The sequence below is a fragment of the Bombina bombina genome, chromosome 2, assembly GCF_027579735.1.
Source record: "Bombina bombina isolate aBomBom1 chromosome 2, aBomBom1.pri, whole genome shotgun sequence".
In the NCBI taxonomy this organism is placed as follows: Eukaryota; Metazoa; Chordata; class Amphibia; order Anura; family Bombinatoridae; genus Bombina; species Bombina bombina.
This window is the reverse complement of record NC_069500.1, coordinates 1,443,756,281-1,443,780,427: the sequence shown is the minus strand read 5'-3', so window position 1 is coordinate 1,443,780,427 and position 24,147 is coordinate 1,443,756,281. Positions and strand designations below refer to the sequence as shown.

The following is a 24,147-nucleotide window of genomic DNA, read 5'->3' as shown; positions in this document are numbered from 1 at the left end:
TGTCAAGGCCTCGCCCTCATTATTGGATTACTGTGTTTAAATGCTGATCGCTACCCCGCTTATCCCCTCCCAGCCTCATCGAGGTCCGGCCACAATATCATTGAACTACTTGCCCGCTGGACTCGATATGAATCCCCGTGGAACTTCAACCTAGGTCGCTCCAGAGGCCCTTTGGCCCATAGCTCCGCTCTTTTGGGGATGGGTACTTCCTATGAAAGGCAAGAATTGGGGCGATTGCCAGGAGGGAGCTCACTTCAGAACTAAGGGTTTCAGACCCCCCTTCTACCACTGGTTGACCCGATATACCTTTGATCAGCTGCTGCTCCGGCCCCCAGCGACGGATCATGTCGCTTTTTGGACTGAGACAACTTGGGGCCCGGAGGCTCTTATCAAGTTGAGAATGTGTATATAAGCTGTTTGGTTTTCCCAATTAAGTCTGTTTCGTGTTTCACCTTAATACTGGTTGGGGTAGCCCAAGTCCATCACACACAGCATATTTCAGTTATTAAGTGCCGCATTACGATATGTCTGCACACAATAAATGTTTCTATATGCACAGTATATATTATTCAGTAAATATTATTCAGTAAATAAGTGCTGCATTACAAAAGGTTTGTGTTTACAATAAATGTTTTATACACCATTTAAAAAAAACCTGATCTTCTCTATTGTGACCATTTAGATAGAGGTATAAATGAGCTCCTGCATTGATCAAACATTTAGCCTATAGGATGTAGCAGGGCCAGGATTCTGATGTCTGACGTATACAGAAGGGGCAAAATAAATAATGAAATTATATTTTGATATTTTATAAGATATAATAATAAAAATATATACAGAAGCAACCAATGGGGGGCAGAATGAGAAGAGATGAGACTCTCACAGATGCAGGACAACTTACTGGCTAAATCCAAGCTCTGCTGAATCTGGTAGCGATCAGCAGCCATCACCTGTAACCGAGACATCAACAGTAAGTGGCGCAAACATATACAAGTGCTGGGCGCTTGCAGGTGCAGTTACAGTTAAGCACGATGAGTGTGGGCTGAAGAGAGTTAAAGTCTAAGGGGGTGAGGAGAAGATTTCCCAGGGACGTGCTAAGAGGGGCCAGGAGATGAAGCGGTTTGGGGGAGCATAGGGCTAATCAGGCTCAGACGGGGAGGCCAAAGGATGAGGGGCCAGATCGCAGAGCAGGGGGCAGCTGTGATAATGGGCATGAGGACAGCACTAAAGTAATGAGCAAACAGAGAAAATACACTGTGACCTTATCCTTGGTGCTCTCCTGGGGTTTCCCGTGTAATTTTGCAGGGGCGGGCTCTGGACATTTTTCAGGGGTTCTCTCTACAGATCTCTCGCTCACTCTGTCCAGAGACCCGCCAGCCGATCTCTCACAACTTCTCTCTTTTCTCTCAGGTTTTGGTTTGTTCTCCATCTTTTTTTGAGCCTGTTGAACAAAAGTGCTCTCTAGGTCCAGGTCATCCTGAGAAAAAAAGAACACAAACATCACTTGTTGCTGCCCAGCTCCATCACATTCATAGCCTGCCGGGGTGCCAGAAGCTCGGGACAAGTAGATCTGGCAGTACGCAGGTAGTTTATAAGTGACTTAAGGTAGACTTTTTAAGTGATGTCACCAGGAGGTGGAGCCATAGATACACAGCATAGATGAGGCTCTGTTCCGGTGACATCAGAAGTCCCCTCCCCCACTGCAGAATGGTTTCTCTCTCAGGATAACTGAGGTCCTTTCCCCCCTCCCGATCATATCATACAAGGATACTAACTACCAATGGGTGGGTGCAGGTATTTTGTACATTCGTCATGCTGCCAGTAACTAGTCCCAGAGTGTAAAGGACAAGCAGAATTTCCTTTGTACAATGACTATTTTTTAATTAAAAATACAAAAACAAAATTCATGCTTACCTGATAAATTATTTTCTTTCCTGGCATTGAGAGTCCACGATTCCATTTATTACTGTTAGGAAGTCAATACCTGGCCACCAGGAGGAGGCAGACACCCAGGCCAAAGCTTAAGTATCCCTCCCACTTCCCATAATCCCCAGTCATTCAGCCGAGGGAATAAAGAAAATTTATGCTTAACTGTTAAATGTATTTATTTTTTGACACGATGGCCTCTAGTTATCAACGTGTCTACTTACCTGCCTTCGCGGCCCAATTTGCCCGCCTAAGCTCGCCTACCATCGCCGCCGCGGACCTGAAAAATCTCGCCAAAGTTATCAAAAAAGCTGTCAAAAAGCCGCGCACCAAGTACGGGGTGATGAGCAGTGGACTGTGATAGTTATCACTCATCCGATCTCGCTGCTCTTCGGCTTTTCTACAGCTTTATTGATAAGCTGTCACTAAGCACCCACACTAAACTATACTGTTCTACCCCCTATAGCGTCGCCCCCGGAGCCCCCCGCAACTAAATAAAGTTAGTAACCCCTAAACCTCCCCCCCTATACCGCCGCCAACTATAATACATTTATTAACCCATATCCTGCCGATCCCGGACCCCGCTGCAACTAAATAAATTGTTTAACCCTTAAACCGCCGCTCCCAGACCCCGCCGCCACCTACATTATACCTAGTAACCCCTAATCTGCCCCCCCTACACCGTCGCCACCTATAATAAATGTATTAACCCCTATCCTGCCCACCCCTACACCGCCACCACTAAAATAAAATTATTAGCCCCTAAACCTAAGTCTAACCCTAACACCCCCCTAACTTAAATATTAATTAAATACATCTAAATATTACAACTCTTATTAACTAAATTAATCCTATTTAAAACTAAATACTTACCTATAAAATAAACCCTAATATAGCTACAATATAATTAATAATTACATTGTAGCTATTTTAGGATTTATTTTTATTTTACAGTTAACTTTGTATTTATTTTAGCTAGTTAGAATAGTTATTAAATAGTTATTAACTATTTAATAACTACCTAGCTAAAAGAAATACAAAATTACCTGTAAAATAAATCCTAACCTAAGTTACAATTAAACCTAACACTACACTATCATTAAATTAATTAAATAAATTAGCTACAAATAACTACAATTAAATACAATTAAATAAACTAACTAAAGTACAAAAAAATAAAAAAACTAAGTTACAAAAAAATAAAAAAAAATAAGTTACAAACATTTCAAAAATATTACAACAATTTTAAGCTACTTACACCTAATCTAAGCCCCCTAATAAAATAACGCCCCCCAAAATAAAAAAATGCCCTACCCTATTCTAAATTACAAAAGTTAACAGCTCTATTAAATAAACCTAATACTACCCCCCTGAAGATCATCCTACCTTTGGCCGTCTTCAGCCAGCGACCACCGATGGAACAGAAGAGGACATCCGCAGCGGCCAAAGTCATCATCCAAGGGGCGCTGAAGAAGTCTTCCATCCGATTGAAGTCATCATCCAGGCGGCGTCTTCAATCTTCATCCATCCGGAGCAGAGCCATCTTCAGACGAGCCGACGCGGAGCCATCCAAGATGGCGTCCCTCAAATTCCGATTGGCTGATAGGATTCTATCAGCCAATCGGAATTAAGGTAGGAAAAATCTGATTGGCTGATTGAAGTTCAATCCGATTGGCTGATCCAATCAGATTGAGCTCGCATTCTATTGGCTGATCGGAACAGCCAATAGAATGCGAGCTCAATCCGATTGGATCAGCCAATCGGATTGAACTTCAATCTAATTGGCTGATTCAATCAGCCAATCAGATTTTTCCTACCTTAATTCCGATTGGCTGATAGAATCCTATCAGCCAATCGGAATTTGAGGGACGCCATCTTGGATGACGTCACTTAAAGGAACCTTCATTCGTCGTCTAGTCGTCGGTGAAAGAAGATGGCTCTGCGTCGGCTCGTCTGAAGATGGCTCCGCTCCGCATGGATGAAGATTGAAGACGCCGCCTGGATGATGACTTCAATCGGATGGAAGACTTCTTCAGTGCCCCTTGGATGATGACTTCAATCGGATGGAAGACTTCTTCAGCGCCCCTTGGATGACGACGACTTTGGCCGCTGCGGATGTCCTCTTCTGTTCCATCGGTGGTCGGCTGGCTGAAGACGGCTAAAGGTAGGATGATCTTCAGGGGGGTAGTGTTAGGTTTATTTAAGGGGGGTTATGTGGGTGGTGGGTTGTAATGTTGGGGGGGTGTATTTTTATTTTACAGGCAAAAGAGCTGATTTCTTTGGGGCATGCCCCGCAAAAGGCCCTTTTAAGGGCTGGTAAGGTAATAGAGCTGTTAACTTTTGTAATTTAGAATAGGGTAGGGCATTTTTTTTATTTTGGGGGGCTTTGTTATTTTATTAGGGGGCTTAGATTAGGTGTAAGTAGCTTAAAATTGTTGTAATATGTTTTAAATGTTTGTAACTTATTTCTTTTTATTTTTTTGTACTTTATTTAGTTTATTTAATTGTATTTAATTGTAGTTATTTGTAGCTAATTTATTTAATTAATTTAATGATAGTGTAGTGTTAGGTTTAATTGTAACTTAGGTTAGGATTTATTTTACAGGTAATTTTGTATTTCTTTTAGCTAGGTAGTTATTAAATAGTTAATAACTATTTAATAACTATTCTAACTAGCTAAAATAAATACAAAGTTAACTGTAAAATAAATATAAATCCTAAAATAGCTACAATGTAATTAATTATATTGTAGCTATATTAGGGTTTATTTTATAGGTAAGTATCTAGTTTTAAATAGGAATAATTTAGTTAATGATAGTGTAGTGTTAGGTGTAATTGTAACTTAGGTTAGGATTTATTTTACAGGTAAATTTCTCTTTATTTTAGCTAGGTAGCTATTAAATAGTTAATAACTATTTAATAGCTATCGTACCTAGTTAAAATAAATTGAAATTTGCCTGTAAAATAAAAATAAATTCTAAAATAGCTACAATATAATTATTAGTTATATTTTAGCTATCTTAGGGTTTATTTTAAAGGTATTTAGTTTTAAATAGGACTAATTTAGTTAATAAGAGTTATAATATTTAGATGTATTTAATTCATATTTAAGTTAGGGGGGTGTTAGGGTTAGACAGGTTTAGGGGTTAATTATTTTATTATAGTGGCGACGGTGTAGGGGGGGCAGGACGGGGGTTAATAAATTTATTATAGGTGGCGACAGTGTGTGGGGGGCAGATTAGGGGTTAATAAGTTTAAAGTGAAGGTAAAGTTTTTGTTTTTTGCAGCCTGTATTCTATTCCTCATCTAATATATAGTATGATCGCAACTTTTTTTTTATTTATTTTTTATATATATTATAGTTATAAATACACTTTATATTTACATTCCCGGCCATTCCTAGCTCCGCCCTCCATGTATTTCCAGATAATTGCCTTTATTACTTCAAATGCGCGTTCCCGATTGCCACAACAATTGTGCATGCGCACCATTCCCCATACAATCGATTTGCGCCTGCGTGACCTAAAGCGCAGGCGTCAATCGTTGCAACATAGTATTCAATGACTAGCTATCAATGATAGTATTCAATGCCGGCGACGCTGAAATTTGCGCTGGTTTGGTATCCTATATACGAGCGTAACCTAGAAGTTACGCTCGTATATTTCTGCCGCCGCCCGTAGTTTTTTGGGCCATAGGCAGGTATACCAAACCAGCGCAGTTTGGTATCCAATATACAGCGTAAGGACTTACGTGGCGAAAATGGAGAAATCTTACTCCATTTTCACCTCGCCACAAAAAGCAGCCGTAGTAAGCCTTACACTGTCTATTGGAGCCTCGTAACTCCCTAAACTAGCTACAAAATAAACCTAACACCTAACGCATGCACAATGTCTATCTACCTGTCAACCGCGATCCCCTGCCGCAATCCCTAATTAAGTATTTAACCCCTAAACCGCCGCTCCCGGACCCCGCCGCCGTCTACATTAACTACCCCCTAATGTGATCCCCCTACACCGTCGCCAACAATATTAAACTACCCCCTAAAGTGAGCCCCTTACACCGCCGACATCTACCTTACCTACCCACTAAAGTGAGCCCCTTACACCGCCGCCATCTACCTTACCTACCCCCTAATGTGAGCTCCTACCCCGCCGCCATCTATTTTAAAATTATTAACCCCTAATTTAATCCCCCTACCCCGCCGCCACCTATATTAAATTAATTAACCCCTAATCTAATCCCCCTACCACGCCGCCACCTATATTAAATTATTTAACCCCTAAAATACTAAACTATCCCTACCACTAAACCCAAATCTAACCCTACAAATAGCCCTGAAAAGGGCTTTTTGCGGGCCATTGCCCTAAAGTAATCAGCTCTTTTACCAGCCCTTAAAAGGGCTTTTGGTGGGGCTTTGTCACAAAGTAAACTGCTCTTTTGCATCTAATCTAAATCCCCCTACACCGGCCCTACCTATAATAAATGTATTACCCCCTAATCTAATCCCCCTACACCGGCCCTACCTATAATAAATGCATTAACCCCTAATTTAATCCCCCTACACCGCCGCCAGCTATATTAACTATATTAACCCTAATTATATTAGGGTTAATATAGTTGTTATATTATATATATTAACTATATTAACCCTAATTATATTAGGGTTAATATAGTTAATATCGTTATTATATTATCTAAATATTAAGTATAATAACCCTATCTAACTCTAACATCCCTAACTAAACTCTTATTAAAATAAATATAATAATATTATTAATGAAAATATTCCTATTTAAATCTAAATACTTACCTATAAAATAAACCCTAAGATAGCTACAATGTAATTAATAATTACATTGTAGCTATTTTAGGGTTTATATTTAGTTTACAGGTAACTTGGTATTTATTTTAACTAGGTACAATAGCTATTAAATAGTTAATAACTATTTAATAGCTACCTAGTTAAAATAATTACCAATTTACCAGTAAAATAAACCCTAACCTAAGTTACAAATACACCTACACTATCAATAAATTAAATAAACTACAAATATCTAAACTAAAATACAATAAAATAATCTAAAATAAATTACAAAAAAAACCAAACACTAATTTACAAAAAATAAATAAATAATATTACAAGATTTTTAAGCTAATTACACCTATTCTAAGCCCCCTAATAAAATAATAAAGCCCCCCAAAATGAAAACATTTCCCTGCCCTATTCTAAATTAAAAAAAGTTAGCTCTTTTACCTTACCAGCCCTTAAAAGGGCCTTTTGCGGGGCATGCCCCAAAGAAAACTGCTCTTTTGCCTGAAAAAAAAAACAATACCACCCCCCAACATTACAACCCACCACCCACATACCCCTAATCTAACCCAAACCCCCTTAAATAAACCTAATACTACCCCCATGAAGATCTCCCTACCTTGTATTCACCCAGCCGAGCAGAACTCTTCATCCGATCCGGGCGATGTCTTCAATCAAGCTGCAGAATGTCTTCTTCCATCCGGCGATGTCTTCAAGCAAGCGGCAGAGAAGTCTTCTTCCATCCGGCGATGTCTTCAAGCAAGCGGCAGAGAGTCTTCTTCCATCCGGCGATGTCTTCAAGCAAAGCGGCATCTTCAATCTTCTTTCTTCGCTCCTCCGCCGCGGAGCATCCATCCGGCACGACGACTTCCCGACGAATGAGGTACCTTTAAATGACGTCATCCAAGATGGCATCCGTCGAATTCCGATTGGCTGATAGGATTCTATCAGCCAATCGGAATTAAGGTAGAAAAATCTGATTGGTTGATTGAATCAGCCAATCAGATTCAAGTTCAATCCGATTGGCTGATTGGTTCAGCCAATCGGATTGAACTTGAATCTGATTGGCTGATTCAATCAAACAATCAGATTTCGGCGGGGTAGATGGGGGCGCGGTAGATGTCGGCGGGGTAGATAAGTTAGATGGCGGCGGTTTAGGGGTTAATAACTTTATTAGGTAGCGGCGGGGTCCGGGAGCGGCAGTTTAGGGGTTAAACACTTTATTGGGGATCGCGGACCACGTTTGACAGGTATATAGACATTGCGCATGCGTTAGGTGTTCGGAATTGTTTGCGCATGCGCTACATGTGAACGAGCATGGATTGTCAATGACGATTTGTTAGGGAACGCATGCGCAGTTTGATCGCGTTACGTGTGCAAAAAGGGGCTGGACGCCACGGGGTATGAGCTAGAATTCGTTAAGGGCAATGTCAATCAAATTAGATACGAGGGACAAGATGGCGGGCGGAGGAAGAAAGTAAGCGAAGTAGGTTTATAAATCCTTTGATTATGGTTTTAGTCTTAAATTATAAAAAAATTATGAATTAAACTAACGTTTATTTTAGGTTAATTAACAAGATGAGGAAGAGTGGTGAACGTGACTTGACATTCACTTTAATATAGGTGGCGGCGGGGTCCGGGGGCGGCGGTTTAGGGGTTAAACAATTTATTTAGTTGCGGTGGGGTCCGGGATCGGCAGGATAGGGGTTAATAAATTTATTATAGGTGGCGGCGGTATAGGGGGGGCAGGATAGGGGTACCTAGGTATAATGTAGGTGGCGGCGGGGTCCGGGAGCAGCGGTTTAGGGGTTAATAAGTTTATTAGAGTGGCGGTGGGCTTCGGGAGCGGCGGTTTAGGGGGTAATAACTTTATTTAGTTGCGGCGGTGTAGGGGGGGCAGATTAGGGGTGTTTAGACTCGGGGTACATGTTAGGGTGTTAGGTGCAGACATCTCCCATAGGAATCAATGGGATGTCGGGCAGCAGCGAACCAGGTCCGCTGGGCCGGAAAAGTGCCGAGCGTACCTGGTAGTCATTTGATAACTAGAAAAAGTAGTCAGATTGTGCCAAACTTGTGTGCGGAACATCTGTAGTGATGTAAGAATCGATCTGTGTCGGACTGAGTCCGGCGGATCGAAGCTTACGTCACAAAATTCTACTTTTGCCAGGCAGCAGGGCTTGATAATTAAGGCGAATCAGCCTCGCCACAAATACGCTGCGGAATTCCAGCGTATTTGAGGTTGACGGCTTGATAACTAGAGGCCGATGAGTCCACGGATCATCTTAATTACTAATGGGATATTCACCTCCTGGTCAGCAGGAGGCGGCAAAGAGCACCACAGCAAAAGCTGTTAAATATCACCTCCCTTCCCTCCCAACCCAGTCATTCAACCAAAGTATAGAAGAGAAAAGAAGCAACAAGGTGCAGAGGTGTCTGAAGTTTATAATAACTGTTACGGTTACCCTTAGTCTCGCTGAGAGATGGACCGCTTAGTAGCCTGGATTCCTATTGCTGAAGAGGGGAGAAACTGCTTTCCGCAGTATTCTATATGAGTCTCGCAAATGTAGAATAATCCCCCTTAGCTGTAGTACAGCTAGGATACCCTTCTGCCCACAAAAATGAGTCAACGCTGCGATTGAGGGACAACCAAGAACTGAGGACTGGGATGCCCAGCCTGCTTTTTATTTAGGTTACATGCACACAGGGCACTCCCAGGGGGGGAAGCATAAAATCCCCCATCACACATTTAGACAAAGCCCTTGGACAGGCCACCGCAGATAACAAGTACACACAAGAAAACAATTGAGTCCTTCTTATCACCTAGCAGTGAATGCTTATCACAAACTTAATTACAGTACACAATATGCTAGGAAACCTGCCTCAGAAAATAGTTTTCTCAAAACTGAACAGAGTTAACCCTTTATGAAATGATACTTGTTACAGTTTTCTTGGAGCCCTTCTTAGGCGCTGGCTTGGCTGGTTCAGGCATTGCTGCTGGGAAATAAGTTTCTTCACAACAAAATAACTAATGCTTCTGTAACAGTGCTCCCTTTCTGTGGAACACTCTGGCAGACACGGTCTGACCCCTTTTCGGGGCAGACTAAGGCTGTCCAGACCGCTGGTTATGCGGGGCTGAGGTCGGTTTGTCTGGACAACCCGTCGGCGTTGCCATTCTGTTTCCCAGGTCTGTAAGTAATGGTGAAATTGAAGGGTTGCAACGATAAACTCCAACGTAATAGCCTGCCATTATCTCCAGAGACCCGGTTCAGCCACACCAACGGGTTATGGTCGGTGACCAGAGTGAACTCCTGCCCATATAAATAGGGAGTCAATTTCTTTAATGCCCACACCAAAGCCAAACACTCCTTTTCGACCGCTGCATAGCTGACTTCGCGGGGCAGGAGCTTCCGGCTGATGTAGGCAACTGGATGCTCCCCTCCATCTTCGCCTACTTGGCTGAGGACGGCTCCCAGCCCGAACATGGAAGCATCTGTATGGACGATAAAACGTTTGTTAAGGGCTGGAGCCGCCAAGACAGGAGCGTTAATTAGAGCATTTTTGAGAGCCTGGAAAGCCGTTTCACAGTGGGGAGACCACAGGACCTGTCGAGGTAAGTTCTTCTTGGTCAAGTCAGTCAGGGGTTTGGCAAGTGTGCTGTAGTCTGGTACGAACCGTCTATAGTACCCTGCCGTGCCCAGGAAGGCTAGGACCTGAGTCTTAGTGATGGGGGTGGGCCAATTGGCGACAGCTTCTATCTTGGCCGGCTCTGGTCGCTGCTTTCCACACCCCACCCGGTGACCCAGGTACTGTACCTCGGCCATCCCAAAGTGGCATTTTTCTGGCTTCAGAGTCAGGCCAGCAGCCCGGATCTGATCCAGAACCATTCCCACATGAGCTAAGTGGTCCTCCCAGGACTCACTGTGGATCGCTATGTCGTCCAGGTAGGCGCAAGCAAAACTCTGGAAGCCATCCAGGAGCCTATCCACCAAGCGCTGGAATGTAGCTGGGGCATTCTTCATCCCAAACGGCATTACCCTAAACTGATATAAGCCGAATGGGGTGACGAATGCCGACTTGGGGATAGCCTCCGGGGCCAGGGGAATCTGCCAGTAACCTTTGCAGAGGTCAATAGTGGTCAGGTAATTTCCCCTGGCTATACGATCGAGTAGCTCGTCTACCCTGGGCATAGGGTAAGCGTCCGTCACGGTCTTTTCATTGAGCCTCCGATAGTCTACGCAGAACCGGGTGGTCCCATCTTTCTTGGGCACCAAGACAACTGGGGAGGCCCAGGGACTATCGGAGGGCTCAATTACCCTGAGTTGGAGCATCTCATCGATCTCCTTCTTCATTCCTATCCTAACTGCTTCGGGGATTCGGTACGGAGCCTGGCGCAAGGGAGCTTGTCCCGGAGTATCTACCTGGTGGGTGGTTAAAGTAGTGTACCCTGGCTTCGGGGAGAAGGTGAGGTGTTTGGACTGTAGGAGTTGGTTGAGCTGCTCCCTTTCAGTGGGGCTAAGTCGGTCTCCTATCTGAACCTGAGCCACTATACCTGTGGGGAGACTCTTTTCTAATAGGTCTGGAATGGGTAGACTGTCGGGGCCTTCCTGAGGGGAACAACATACGGCCGTCACGTTCTCTGGTCGCTCAAAATATTCCTTGAGCATGTTTACATGGAATGTCTTTCTAAGATTGTTGTCGTGGCAGCTAGCTATCACATAAGTGGTGTCTCCCCTTTTCTCTACGATCTGGTAGGGGCCCTGCCAGGACGCCTGCAATTTGTCTGTCTTCACCGGCTTAAGTACTAACACCTTTTGTCCTATGGTAAAGATTCTCTTTCGGGCCCCCCGATCGTACCATACTTTCTGTCTTCTCTGGGCCGACTGGAGATTAGCCCGCACGGATTTGGCTAATTGCTCCATTCGGTCCCTGAGTTCCAGCACGTATGGCACAATGGGGACACCGTCAGTCTCCATCTCTCCCTCCCAGTGCTCCCGGATCAGGTTTAGGGGTCCCCGTACCTTTCTTCCGTAGAGCAACTCGAAGGGAGAGAACCCTGTCGTTTCCTGGGGCACCTCCCGATAAGCAAAAAGGAGGTGCGGCAGGAAGCGTTCCCAGTCTCGGTATTCCTGAGTGAACGTCTTGAGCATTTGCTTGAGGGTCCCATTGAACCTCTCACACAGCCCGTTCGTCTGGGGGTGGTATGGGGAGCTCAGGAGGGACTTAATTTTGCAAACCTGCCAGAGTTGTTGGGTCAATTCAGCCGTAAATTGGGTGCCTCGGTCGGATAGGATTTCTTTTGGAAATCCTACCCGGGAGAACACCTGTACTAGTGCATTCGCTACCGTATCCGCTTGTATGTTGGATAGGGCGACAGCCTCTGGGTACCTGGTAGCGTAGTCCACTACGGTAAGAATGTAGCGCTTACCGGAGGGACTAGGGGTAGCCAGTGGTCCCACTAGGTCAATAGCAACCCGGCTGAAGGGTTCCTCTACAATGGGCATATTTACTAGATGGGCTTTAGGGTGATCGCCTCGCCTTCCTACTCGTTGACACACATCGCAGGTGTTACAGTAAGTTCTAACGTCAGCGTGTACCCCTGGCCAAAAGAACGTGTGAGTAATGCGGTGTAGGGTACGGGTTACAGCTAGGTGGCCTGCTAAGGGGATGTCGTGGCCTATCTTGAGGATTTCTTGACGGTATTTGTGGGGCACTACCAGCTGTCGCCTACGCTGTCCCCTTTTCTCTGTCCAGCGGTATAGTTTCCCTTTTTCCCATAAGAATGTTTCATTATCTGCCCCGCCCCCTCCGGTCTCTGCTCGTTCCCGGTACTTTTGTAAGGTCGGGTCAGTCTTAGACTCTGTCTCGAAAGCATCTGGGGTGTCCCAGGGTATGGGGCCTAACATGTCAGGCAAGGTCGGGGTAGGTCTTACCTGTGTCTCCCGCACTGGTGAGAGTTCTCGCTCCGTCCGGGCTTGGGCCCGTGTAGTCACTGGGTCCGCCTCGTTGTTGCATACTGGAGCATAGGCAGAAGTCATGGGGCCCAAATCATTGCCCAGTAGTACTTCGGCAGGTAAATTATCCATTATGCCCACGTTCACAGCCCCCTTTCCCGCTCCCCAATCAAGATGCACTTTAGCTGTTGGAATTTTGTACACATCCCCCCCCGCCACTCTAACGGCCACAGTCTGTCCAGATCGCTTGTGCTCCGGCACCAAATGACTCTGTACCAGCGTGATAGTAGCCCCTGTGTCTCTCAATCCCTCGGTAGATCGCCCCTCGAGCCATACCTTCTGCCGATGGTGCTGGCGGTTATCTGAGGCAGCATATACAGGGTCCGCCTCGTGAAGCGGCCCCAAATATTCCTCCATAGGGGCCTCTTGGTTAACACAGAGGGTCCGGGCCGGACGATATGCCCCAGAGGGGTAATTGTAATTCCTGGGTGTCTGGTGCATATTAAGGGGGCAGCTAGCCATGAAATGCCCTGGTTGCTTGCATCGGTGGCAAGTCGGTCTGGGACGCTCAGAGCTGTTATTGGGTGGTCCTGAGTGTCGGGCGGGCCCTGCGGGCACCGGGGCTCGGAATTCAGCACGAGGGGGTGCACGGTAAACCTCTCTGGGTTCGTGAAGACGGGAGTCATAATGTTCATCGGCCAATTTGGCTGCTTCTTCTAAGGTAGAAGGTCGCCTGTCTCGCAGCCATTCCTTCCCTTGCTGTTCCATGCCATTATAAAAATGTTCTAAGAGAAACAATTGTAAAATTTCCTCACCAGTCACCGCTTTACTTCCGCTCATCCAGTGATTTGCTGCTCTCCGCATTCGGTGCGCCCATTCCATATGGGTATCGTTAGGCTTCTTTTTCGTGCCCCGAAACTGTCGGCGATACGCGTCCGGAGTTACTGCGTACCGTCGCAACAGTGTCTCCTTAACTAGCTCATACTGTGTCACTTCCTCAGCACCCAGAGTACGAAAGGCTTCCAGGGCTCGCCCGGATAGTTTCCCAGACAATATCGTGGGCCACTCCCTGTTGGGAATCTGGTGCAGGGCACATTGCCTTTCGAAGTCCGCCAAATATTCATCAATCCCTGTCTCGCTCTCTAGGAAGGGTCGAAATGCTGCATAGGGTATCTTGGGCCTCCCAGCATTTTCGACAGGGATGATTACCTGCGGGGCTTCAGCATTGCGGTGTGCGTTCGCTAGGTTGAGTTCGTGGGCTCGAGTCTCTCGTATATCCTTGTCCGCTTCCGCCATCAACTGCTGTACCAATTCCATGGAGGGGTTCGGCCCGTACAGTGAGAGCCTCTCCCGAACAATCCTGGTTTTTTCGTCACTAATCGTGGTCGGTGTTTCCGCCATTGTGAAGCTCTGATCCAGTTCGGTCAATTCTGCGATCAGCTCTCTCCTCGGCCGGTTGCTGGCGTACCCCCCTCTGCTTTCAAGTAAATCCTTTAGGGTTGTACGCTTCAATTTTTCGTAAGCGCTCTCCATCCGTTCTGTACCTCTCCTAGGAAATCCAGGAAAAATCCCACCGCTGCCGCCAAATGTTACGGTTACCCTTAGTCTCGCTGAGAGATGGACCGCTTAGTAGCCTGGATTCCTATTGCTGAAGAGGGGAGAAACTGCTTTCCGCAGTATTCTATATGAGTCTCGCAAATGTAGAATAATCCCCCTTAGCTGTAGTACAGCTAGGATACCCTTCTGCCCACAAAAATGAGTCAACGCTGCGATTGAGGGACAACCAAGAACTGAGGACTGGGATGCCCAGCCTGCTTTTTATTTAGGTTACATGCACACAGGGCACTCCCAGGGGGGGAAGCATAAAATCCCCCATCACACATTTAGACAAAGCCCTTGGACAGGCCACCGCAGATAACAAGTACACACAAGAAAACAATTGAGTCCTTCTTATCACCTAGCAGTGAATGCTTATCACAAACTTAATTACAGTACACAATATGCTAGGAAACCTGCCTCAGAAAATAGTTTTCTCAAAACTGAACAGAGTTAACCCTTTATGAAATGATACTTGTTACAGTTTTCTTGGAGCCCTTCTTAGGCGCTGGCTTGGCTGGTTCAGGCATTGCTGCTGGGAAATAAGTTTCTTCACAACAAAATAACTAATGCTTCTGTAACAATAACCATCCCTGTCTGTAGAACAGGGGGGCCTGTGGACTCATTGTGTCAAAAAAGAAATACATTTATCGTTTAAGCATAAATTTTCAATTATTTTTAATGACACGATGAGTCCACGGATCATCTTAATTACTAATGGGATTCAATACCCAAGCTAGAGTACACAGATGATAAGGGAGGGACAAGACAGGGAACCTAAACGGAAGGCACCACTGCTTGAAGAACCTTTATCCCAAAAGCGGCCTCACCCGAGACAAGAGAGTGTCAAATTTGTAGAATTTTTAAAAAGATTGAAGAGAAGACCAAGTTGCAGCCTTGCGAATCTGTTCCACAGAAGCTTCATTCTTGAATGCCCATGAGGAAGAAACAGTCCTCATGGAATGAGCCGTAACTCTCTCTGGAGGCTGCTGTCCAGCAGACTCATATGCAAAACGTATGATACTCTTCAGCCAAAAGGAAAAAGAAGTAGCCATAGCATTCTGACCCTTACGTTTTCCTGAGAAAACCACAAACAAAGCAGAAGACTGACGAAAATCTTTAGTCGTCTGCAGGTAAAATTTTAAAGCAAGAACCACGTCCAAATTGTGCAGAAGCCGATCCTTCTAAGGAGGAGGATTAGGACACAAGAAAGGAACAACAATCTCCTGATTAATGTTCAGATCAGAAACAACTTTAGGAAGAAATCCTAAATTGGTTGATAAAACTACCTTATCCGAATGAAAAATAAGATAAGGGGATTCATACTGCAATGCCAAGAGCCCCTACACTCTGCGAGCAGAAGAAATAGCAACAAGAAATAAAACCTTCCAAGATAACTTAATATCTAAGGAATGCATAGGCTCAAACAGAGGCCCTTGAAGAATGTTGAGAACTAAATTCAGACTCCATGGAGGAGTAACTGGTTTGAACACAGGCCTGATCGTGACCAAGGCCTGACAAAAAGATTGCACATCTGGTACGTCCGCCAGACGTTTGTGAAGCAAAATAGACAAGGCAGAAATCTGACCCCTTAGGGAACTTGCCGATAACCTTTTCTCCAAACCCTCTTGGAGAAAAAACAAAATCCTAGGAATACTGACTCTAATCCAAGAGTAGCCCTTGGGTTGACACCAATAAAGATATTTACGCCATATCTTGTAGCAAATCTTTCAGGTTTACGAACCTGAATCATGGTCTATGACCTAATCTGAAAAACCCCGCTTGGATAAGATTAAGCGTTCAATCTCCAAGCAGTCAACTTCATAGAAACTAGATTTGGATGACGGAGGGTCCTTGAAGTAGAAAGGTCCCTCCTCAACAGAAGCCTCCATGGTGGAAGGGATGACATCACCACCAGATCTGCGTACCAAATCCTGCAAGGCCGGAGCGATGAGGATCACAGAAGCTATCTCTTGCTTGATTCCAGCAATGACCCGAGGAAGAAGAGCAAACGGAGGAAAAAGGTATGCTAGACTGAAGGCCCAAGGTACCGCCAGGGCATCTATCAGCACCGCCTGAGGGTCCCTGGACCTCGACCCGTATCTCGGAAGCTTGGCATTCTGCCGTGAGGCCATGAGATCCAGTTCCGGCTGACCCCATTTTTGGATCAGGATGGAAAATACTTCCGGATAGAGTTCCCACTCCCCCGGTTGAAAAGTCTGCCTGCTCAGAAAATCCGCTTCCCAGTTGTCCATCCCTGGGATATGGAACGCTGATAGACAGCAACTGTGGGGTTTCGCCCACTGGATTATTTTGGTTACTTCTATCATCGCTAAGGAACTCCGCGTTCCTCCCTGATTGATGTAAGCCACAAAAGTTAAGTTGTCCGACTGGAACCTGATAAACTTGACCGAGGCTAAGTGGGGCCAGGCCAGAAGAGCATTGTATATCGCTCTTAATTCCAGAATGTTTATAGGAAGAACAGACTGACTGAGTCCAAGATCCCTGAGCCTTCAGGGAACCCCAGACTGCTCCCCATCCTAGAAGGCTGGCGTCTGTTGTCACTATCACCCAAAATGGTCTGCAAAAGCAGGTTCCCTGGGAGAGATGATCCCGAGACAACCACCATTGAAGAGAATCCCTAGTCTCCCGCTCCAGAAGTAATTGAGGAGACAGGTCTGCATAATCTCCGTTCCATGTTAAACTGCGGAGGTCTGAGATAGAACCATCCATTGCCGCTACCATCAGCCCGATTACCTCATGCACTGAGCCACTGATGGCCGAGGAGTGAACTGAAGGTCAAGACAAGTATCGAAAAAACATAATTTATGTAAGAACTTACCTGATAAATTCATTTCTTTCATATTAGCAAGAGTCCATGAGCTAGTGACGTATGGGATATACATTCCTACCAGGAGGGGCAAAGTTTCCCAAACCTTAAAATGCCTATAAATACACCCCTCACCACACCCACAATTCAGTTTAACGAATAGCCAAGAAGTGGGGTGATAAGAAAAAAGTGCGAAAGCATATAAAATAAGGAATTGGAATAATTGTGCTTTATACAAAATCATAACCACCACAAAAAAGGGCGGGCCTCATGGACTCTTGCTAATATGAAAGAAATGAATTTATCAGGTAAGTTCTTACATAAATTATGTTTTCTTTCATGTAATTAGCAAGAGTCCATGAGCTAGTGACGTATGGGATAATGACTACCCAAGAAGTGGATCTTTCCACACAAGAGTCACTAGAGAGGGAGGGATAAAATAAAGACAGCCAATTCCTGCTGAAAATAATCCACACCCAAAATAAAGTTTAATGAAAAACATAAGCAGAAGATTCAAACTGAAACCGCTGCCTGAAGTACTTTTCTACCAAAAACTGCTTCAGAAGAAGAAAATACATCAAAATGGTAGAATTTAGTAAAAGTATGCAAAGAGGACCAAGTCGCTGCTTTGCAGATCTGGTCAACCGAAGCTTCATTCCTAAACGCCCAGGAAGTAGAAACTGACCTAGTAGAATGAGCTGTAATTCTCTGAGGCGGAGTTTTACCCGACTCAACATAGGCAAGATGAATTAAAGATTTCAACCAAGATGCCAAAGAAATGGCAGAAGCTTTCTGGCCTTTTCTAGAACCGGAAAAGATGACAAATAGACTAGAAGTCTTACGAAAAGATTTCGTAGCTTCAACATAATATTTCAAAGCTCTAACAACATCCAAAGAATGCAACGATTTCTCCTTAGAATTCTTAGGATTAGGACATAATGAAGGAACCACAATTTCTCTACTAATGTTGTTGGAATTCACAACTTTAGGTAAAAATTCAAAAGAAGTTCGCAACACCGCCTTATCCTGATGAAAAATCAGAAAAGGAGACTCACAAGAAAGAGCAGATAATTCAGAAACTCTTCTGGCAGAAGAGATGGCCAAAAGGAACAAAAAACTTTCCAAGAAAGTAATTTAATATCCAATGAATGCATAGGTTCAAATGGAGGAGCTTGAAGAGCCCCCAGAACCAAATTCAAACTCCAAGGAGGAGAAATTGACTTAATGACAGGCTTTATACGAACCAAAGCTTGTACAAAACAATGAATATCAGGAAGAATAGCAATCTTTCTGTGAAAAAGAACAGAAAGAGCAGAGATTTGACCTTTCAAGGAACTTGCGGACAAACCCTTATCTAAACCATCCTGAAGAATACTGTAATATTCTCGGTATTCTAAAAGAATGCCAAGAAAAATGATGAGAAAGACACCAAGAAATATAAGTCTTCCAGACTCTATAATATATCTCTCTGGATACAGATGTACGAGCCTGTAACATAGTATTAATCACAGAGTCAGAGAAACCTCTTTGACCAAGAATCAAGCGTTCAATCGCCATACCTTTAAATTTAAGGATTTCAGATCCTGATGGAAAAAAAGGACCTTGAGACAAAAGGTCTGGTCTTAACGGAAGAGTCCACGGTTGGCAAGAGGCCATCCGGACAAGATCCGCATACCAAAACCTGTAAGGCCATGCCGGAGCTACCAGCAGAACAAACGAGCATTCCTTCAGAATCTTGGAGGTTACTCTTGGAAGAAGAACTAGAGGCGGAAAGATATAGGGAGGATGATACTTCCAAGGAAGTGATAATGCATCCACTGCCTCCGCCTGAGGATCCCGGGATCTGGACAGATACCTGGGAAGTTTCTTGTTTAGATGAGAAGCCATCAGATCTATTTCTGGAAGTTCCCACATTTGAACAATCTGAAGAAATACCTCTGGGTGAAGAGACCATTCGCCCGGATGCAACGTTTGACGACTGAGATAATCCGCTTTCCAATTGTCCATACCTGGGATATGAACCGCAGAGATTAGACAGGAGCTGGATTCCGCCCAAACCAAAATTCGAGATACTTCTTTCATAGCCAGAGGACTGTGAGTCCCTCCTTGATGATTGATGTATGCCACAGTTGTGACATTGTCTATCTGAAAACAAATGAACAACTCTCTCTTCAGAAGAGGCCAAGACTGAAGAGCTCTGAAAATTGCACGGAGCTCCAAAATATTGATCGGAAATCTCACCTCCTGAGATTCCCAAACCCCTTGTGCCGTCAGATACCCCCACACAGCTCCCCAACCTGTAAGACTTGCATCTGTTGAGATTATAGTCCAGGTCGGAAGAACAAAGAAGCCCCCTGAACTAAACGATGGTGATCTGTCCACCATGTCAGAGAGTGTTGTAAAATCGGTTTAAAGATATTAATTGAGATATCTTTGAGTAATCCCTGCACCATTGGTTCAGCATACAGAGCTGAAGAGGTCGCATGTGAAAACGAGCAAAGGAGATCGCATCTGATGCGGCAGTCCTAAGACCCAACATTTCCATGCATAAGGCTACCAAAGGGAATGATTGTGACTGAAGGTTTTGACAAGCTGATATCAATGTTAAACTTCTCTTGTCTGACAAGGACAGAGTCATAGACACTGAATTTATCTAGAAACCTAAAAAGGTTACCCTTGTCTGAGGAATCAATGAACTGATTGGTAAATTGATCCTCCAACCATGAACTTGAAGAAACAACACAAGTCGATTCATATGAGATTCTTCGAAAATGAGAAGACTGAGCAAATACCAAGATATCGTCCAAATAAGGAAATACCAAAACCCTATTCTCTGATTACAGAAAGAAGGGCACCGAGAACCTTTGAAAAAAATTATTGGAACTGAGGCTAAGCCAAACGGTAGAGCCACAAAACTGGTAATGCTTGTCTAAAAAGAGAATCTCAGACACTAAAAGTGATCTGGATGAATCGGAATATGCAGATACACATCCTGTAAATCTATTGTAGACATATAATGCCCTTGCTAAACAAAAGGCAGGATAGTCCTACAGTAACCATCTTGAATGTTGGTATCCTAACATAATGATTCAATAATGATAGATCCGGAACTGGTCTGAAGGAATTGACCTTCTTTGGTACAATGAAGAGATAAAATAAGACCCCAGCCCCTGTTCCAGAACTGGAACTGGCATAAATACTCCAGCCAACTCTAGATCTGAAACACATTTCAGAAATGCTGAGCCTTTGCTGTGTTAACTGGGACACGGGAAAGAAAAGAATCTCTTAGCAGGAGGCCTTAACTTGAAGCCAATTCTGTACCTTTCTGAAACAATGTTTCTGAAACCAGAGATTAAGAACGGAATTGATCCAAATTTCTTTGAAGAAAACGTAATCTGCCCCATACCAGCTGAGCTGGAATAAGGGCCGCACCTTCATAGGTACTTAGGAGCTGGCTATAGGTTTCTATAAGGCTTGGATATATTCCAAACTGGAAATAGTTTCCAAACTGATACCGCTCCTGAGGATGAAGGATCAGGCTTTTGTTCCTTGTGAGGAAAGGAACGAAAATGATTATTTACCCTGGAAAGAAAGGGAAAGCAAAGTTGACTTAGAAGACATGTCAGCATTCCAAGTTTAATCCATAAAGCTATTCTAGCTAAAATAGCTAGAGACATATACCTGACATCAACTCTAATGATATCAAAAGATGGTATCACCAATAAAATTATTAGCATGTTATAGAATAAAAATAATGCTATAAAATTATGATCTGTTACTTGTTGCGCTAAAGCTTCTAACCAAAAAGTTGAAGCTGCAGCAACATCTGCTAAAAATATAGCAGGTCTAAGAAAATTACCTGAACATAAGTAAGCTTTTCTTAGAAAGGAATCAATTTTCCTATCTAAAGGATCCTTAAATGAAGTACTATCTGCCGTAGGAATAGTAGTACATTAGCAGGAGTAGAGACAGCCCCATAACCTTAGGGATTTTTGTCCCAAAAAACTCTAATCTGTCAGATGGCACAGGATATAATTTGCTTAAACGTCTAGAAGGAGTAAATAAATTACCCAAATTATTCCATTCCCTGGAAATTACTTCAGAAATAGCATCAGGGAGATAAAACACTTCTGGAATAACTACAGGAGATTTAAAAACCTTATTTAAACGTTTACATTTAGTATCAAGAGGACCAGAATCCTCTATTTCTAATGCAAATAACACTTCTTTAAGTAAAGAACGAATAAATTCCATCTTGAACAAATACAAAGATTTATCAGCATCAACCTCTGAGACAGAAACCTCAGAACCAGAAGAACCATTATCAGTATCAGAATGATGATGTTCATTTAAAAATTCATCTGAAAAAAAGAGAAGTTTTAAAAGACTTATGTATACTAGAAGGAAAAATAACAGACATAGCCTTCTTAATGGATTTAAAAAATAAAATCTCTTATGTTATCAGGAACACTCTGAAAATTAGATGTTGACGGAACAGCAACAGGTAATGTAACAGTACTAAAGGAAATTTTATCTGCATTAATAAGTTTGACATGACATGCAATACAAATAACAGCTGGAGAAACCGATACCAAAAGTTTATAGCAGATACACTTAGCTTGGTAGCTCCAGCATTGTGCAGTGATTTTCCTGAAGTATCTTCTGACTCAGTTGCAACGTGGAACATCTTGCAATATGTAAAAGAAAAAAACAACATATAAAGCAAAATTGATCAAATTCCTTAAATGACAGTTTCAGGAATGGGAAAAAATGCCAAAGAACAAGCTTCTAGCAACCAGAAGCAATAAAAAATGAGACTTAAATAATGTGGAGACAAAAGTGACGCCCATATTTTTTCGCGCCAAATAAGACGCCCACATTATTTGGCGCCTAAATGCTTTTTGGCGCCAAAAATGACGCCACATCCGGAACGCCGACATTTTTGGCGCAAAATAACGTCAAAGAATGACGCAACTTCCGGCGACACGTATGACGCCGGAAACGGAAATAGAATTTTTCCGCCAAAAAAGTCCGTGCCAAGAATGACGCAATAAAATGAAGCATTTTCAGCCCCCGCGAGCCTAACAGCCCACAGGGAAAAAGTCAAATTTTAAGGTAAAAAATGTTAAATTAAAATGCATTATCCCAAATATGAAACTGACTGTCTGAAAAATAAGGAAAGTTGAACATTCTGAGTCAAGGCAAATAAATGTTTGAATACATATATTTAGAACTTTATAAACAAAGTGCCCAACCATAGCTAGGAGTGTCACAGAAAATAAGACTTACTTACCCCAGGACACTCATCTACATATAGCAGATAGCCAAACCAGTACTGAAACGAGAATCAGCAGAGGTAATGGTATATATAAGAGTATATCGTCGATCTGAAAAGGGAGGCAAGAGATGAATCTCTACGACCGATAACAGAGAACCTATGAAATAGACCCCTTAGAAGGAGATCACTGCATTCAAATAGGCAATACTCTCCTCACATCCCTCTGACATTCACTGCACGCTGAGAGGAAAACCGGGCTCCAACTTGCTGCGGAGCGCATATCAACGTAGAATCTAGCACAAACTTACTTCACCACCTCCATCGGAGGCAAAGTTTGTAAAACTGAATTGTGGGTGTGGTGAGGGGTGTATTTATAGGCATTTTAAGGTTTGGGAAACTTTGCCCCTCCTGGTAGGAATGTATATCCCATACGTCACTAGCTCATGGACTCTTGCTAATTACATGAAAGAAACTTTGATTTCCTGACCTCTGTCAGAAAAATCTTCATCGACATGGAATCTATTAAGGTTCCCAAGATAATTACCCTTTTATTTGGGAGTAAGGAACTCTTTTCTAAATTTACCTTCCACCCGTGAGATCGCAGGAAGGATAACACCATGTCTGTGTGAAATCTTGCTTGCTGTAAGTATGGGGCCTGGACTAGGTTGTCGTCCAGATAGGGTGCCACTGCAATTCCCCATAACCGAAGCACCGCCAACAGCAATCCCAGAACCTTCGTGAAAATTCTGGGAGCTGTGGCAAGACCGAAGGAAAGAGCCACAGATTGAAAGAGTTTGTCTAGAAAGGCAAACCTTAGGAACTTGAGATGATCCCTGTGAATGGACACATGTAGATACGCGTCCTTAAAATCCACTGTCATAAATTGGATCAAAGGAAGAATGGAACAAATAGTTTCCATCTTGAAGGACAGTACTCTGAGGAATTTGTTTAGACTCTTGAGATCTGAAGGTTCCCTCCTTCTTGGGCACCACAAACAGATTTGAATAAGAACCCTGACCCTGTTACTGAATCGGAACAGGAACTATCACTCCCAGATCGGAGAGGTCTCTTACACAATGTAAGAACACCTTCTCTCTTTGTCTGATCTACAGATAATTTTAGCAGAACCCTGCCTCTGGGAGGAAAAGTTTTGAACTCTAGTTTGTATCCCTGAGACACTACTTCTACTGCCCAGGGAACTTGAACATCTCGAACCCAAGCCTGAGCGGAGAAGGAAAGTCTGCCCCCTACAAGATCCGGTCCCGGATCGGGGGCATGCCCTTCATGCTGTCTTTGATTCAACAGCAGGCTTCTAGGATTGTTTTCCCATAATTTCCGTTCCATCCTTGAAAATTCGAGAGGAATAAAAAATTACTCTGTTGTCCCTTTTGTTTATTCCTCTTATCCTGAGAAGATGACCCTTACCTCCAGTAATGTCAGAGATTATTTCCGTCAAGCCAGGTCCAAACAAGGTCTTTCCCTTGTAAGGAATCGCTAAGAGCTTCGACTTAGAGGAAACATCCGCAGACCAAGGCTCTAACCATAAGGCTCTGCGAGCTAGAACAGAGAAACCTACAAATCTTTGCTCCCAGTTTAATAACTTGAAGGGAAGCATCCGTAATAAAGGAATTAGCCATCTTAAGAGCCTTTATCCTATCCTGGATTTCATCCAGGGAAGATTCAGTCCTGATAGCATCAGACAACATGTCAAATCAATATGCCGCTGCACTTGTGACGGTAGCAATGCACACAGCTA

At 43.6% G+C, this 24,147-nt stretch overlaps 1 protein-coding gene across 4 annotated transcripts in view; it reads right to left on the bottom strand.

The window, feature by feature from the left end:
• TTC31 (tetratricopeptide repeat domain 31) overlaps positions 1 to 24,147 on the bottom strand; it is a 322,666-nt gene that overhangs the window by 138,661 nt on the left and 159,858 nt on the right. For all 4 annotated transcript variants that reach the window (XM_053704410.1, XM_053704409.1, XM_053704408.1 and 1 more), the window contains 2 exons: positions 1,262 to 1,477; positions 902 to 950 (listed from right to left, as the gene is read on the bottom strand). In XM_053704410.1, the coding sequence (XP_053560385.1) occupies positions 902 to 950; positions 1,262 to 1,477 (265 nt within the window). The remainder of the gene's footprint in view (positions 1 to 901; positions 951 to 1,261; positions 1,478 to 24,147) is intronic.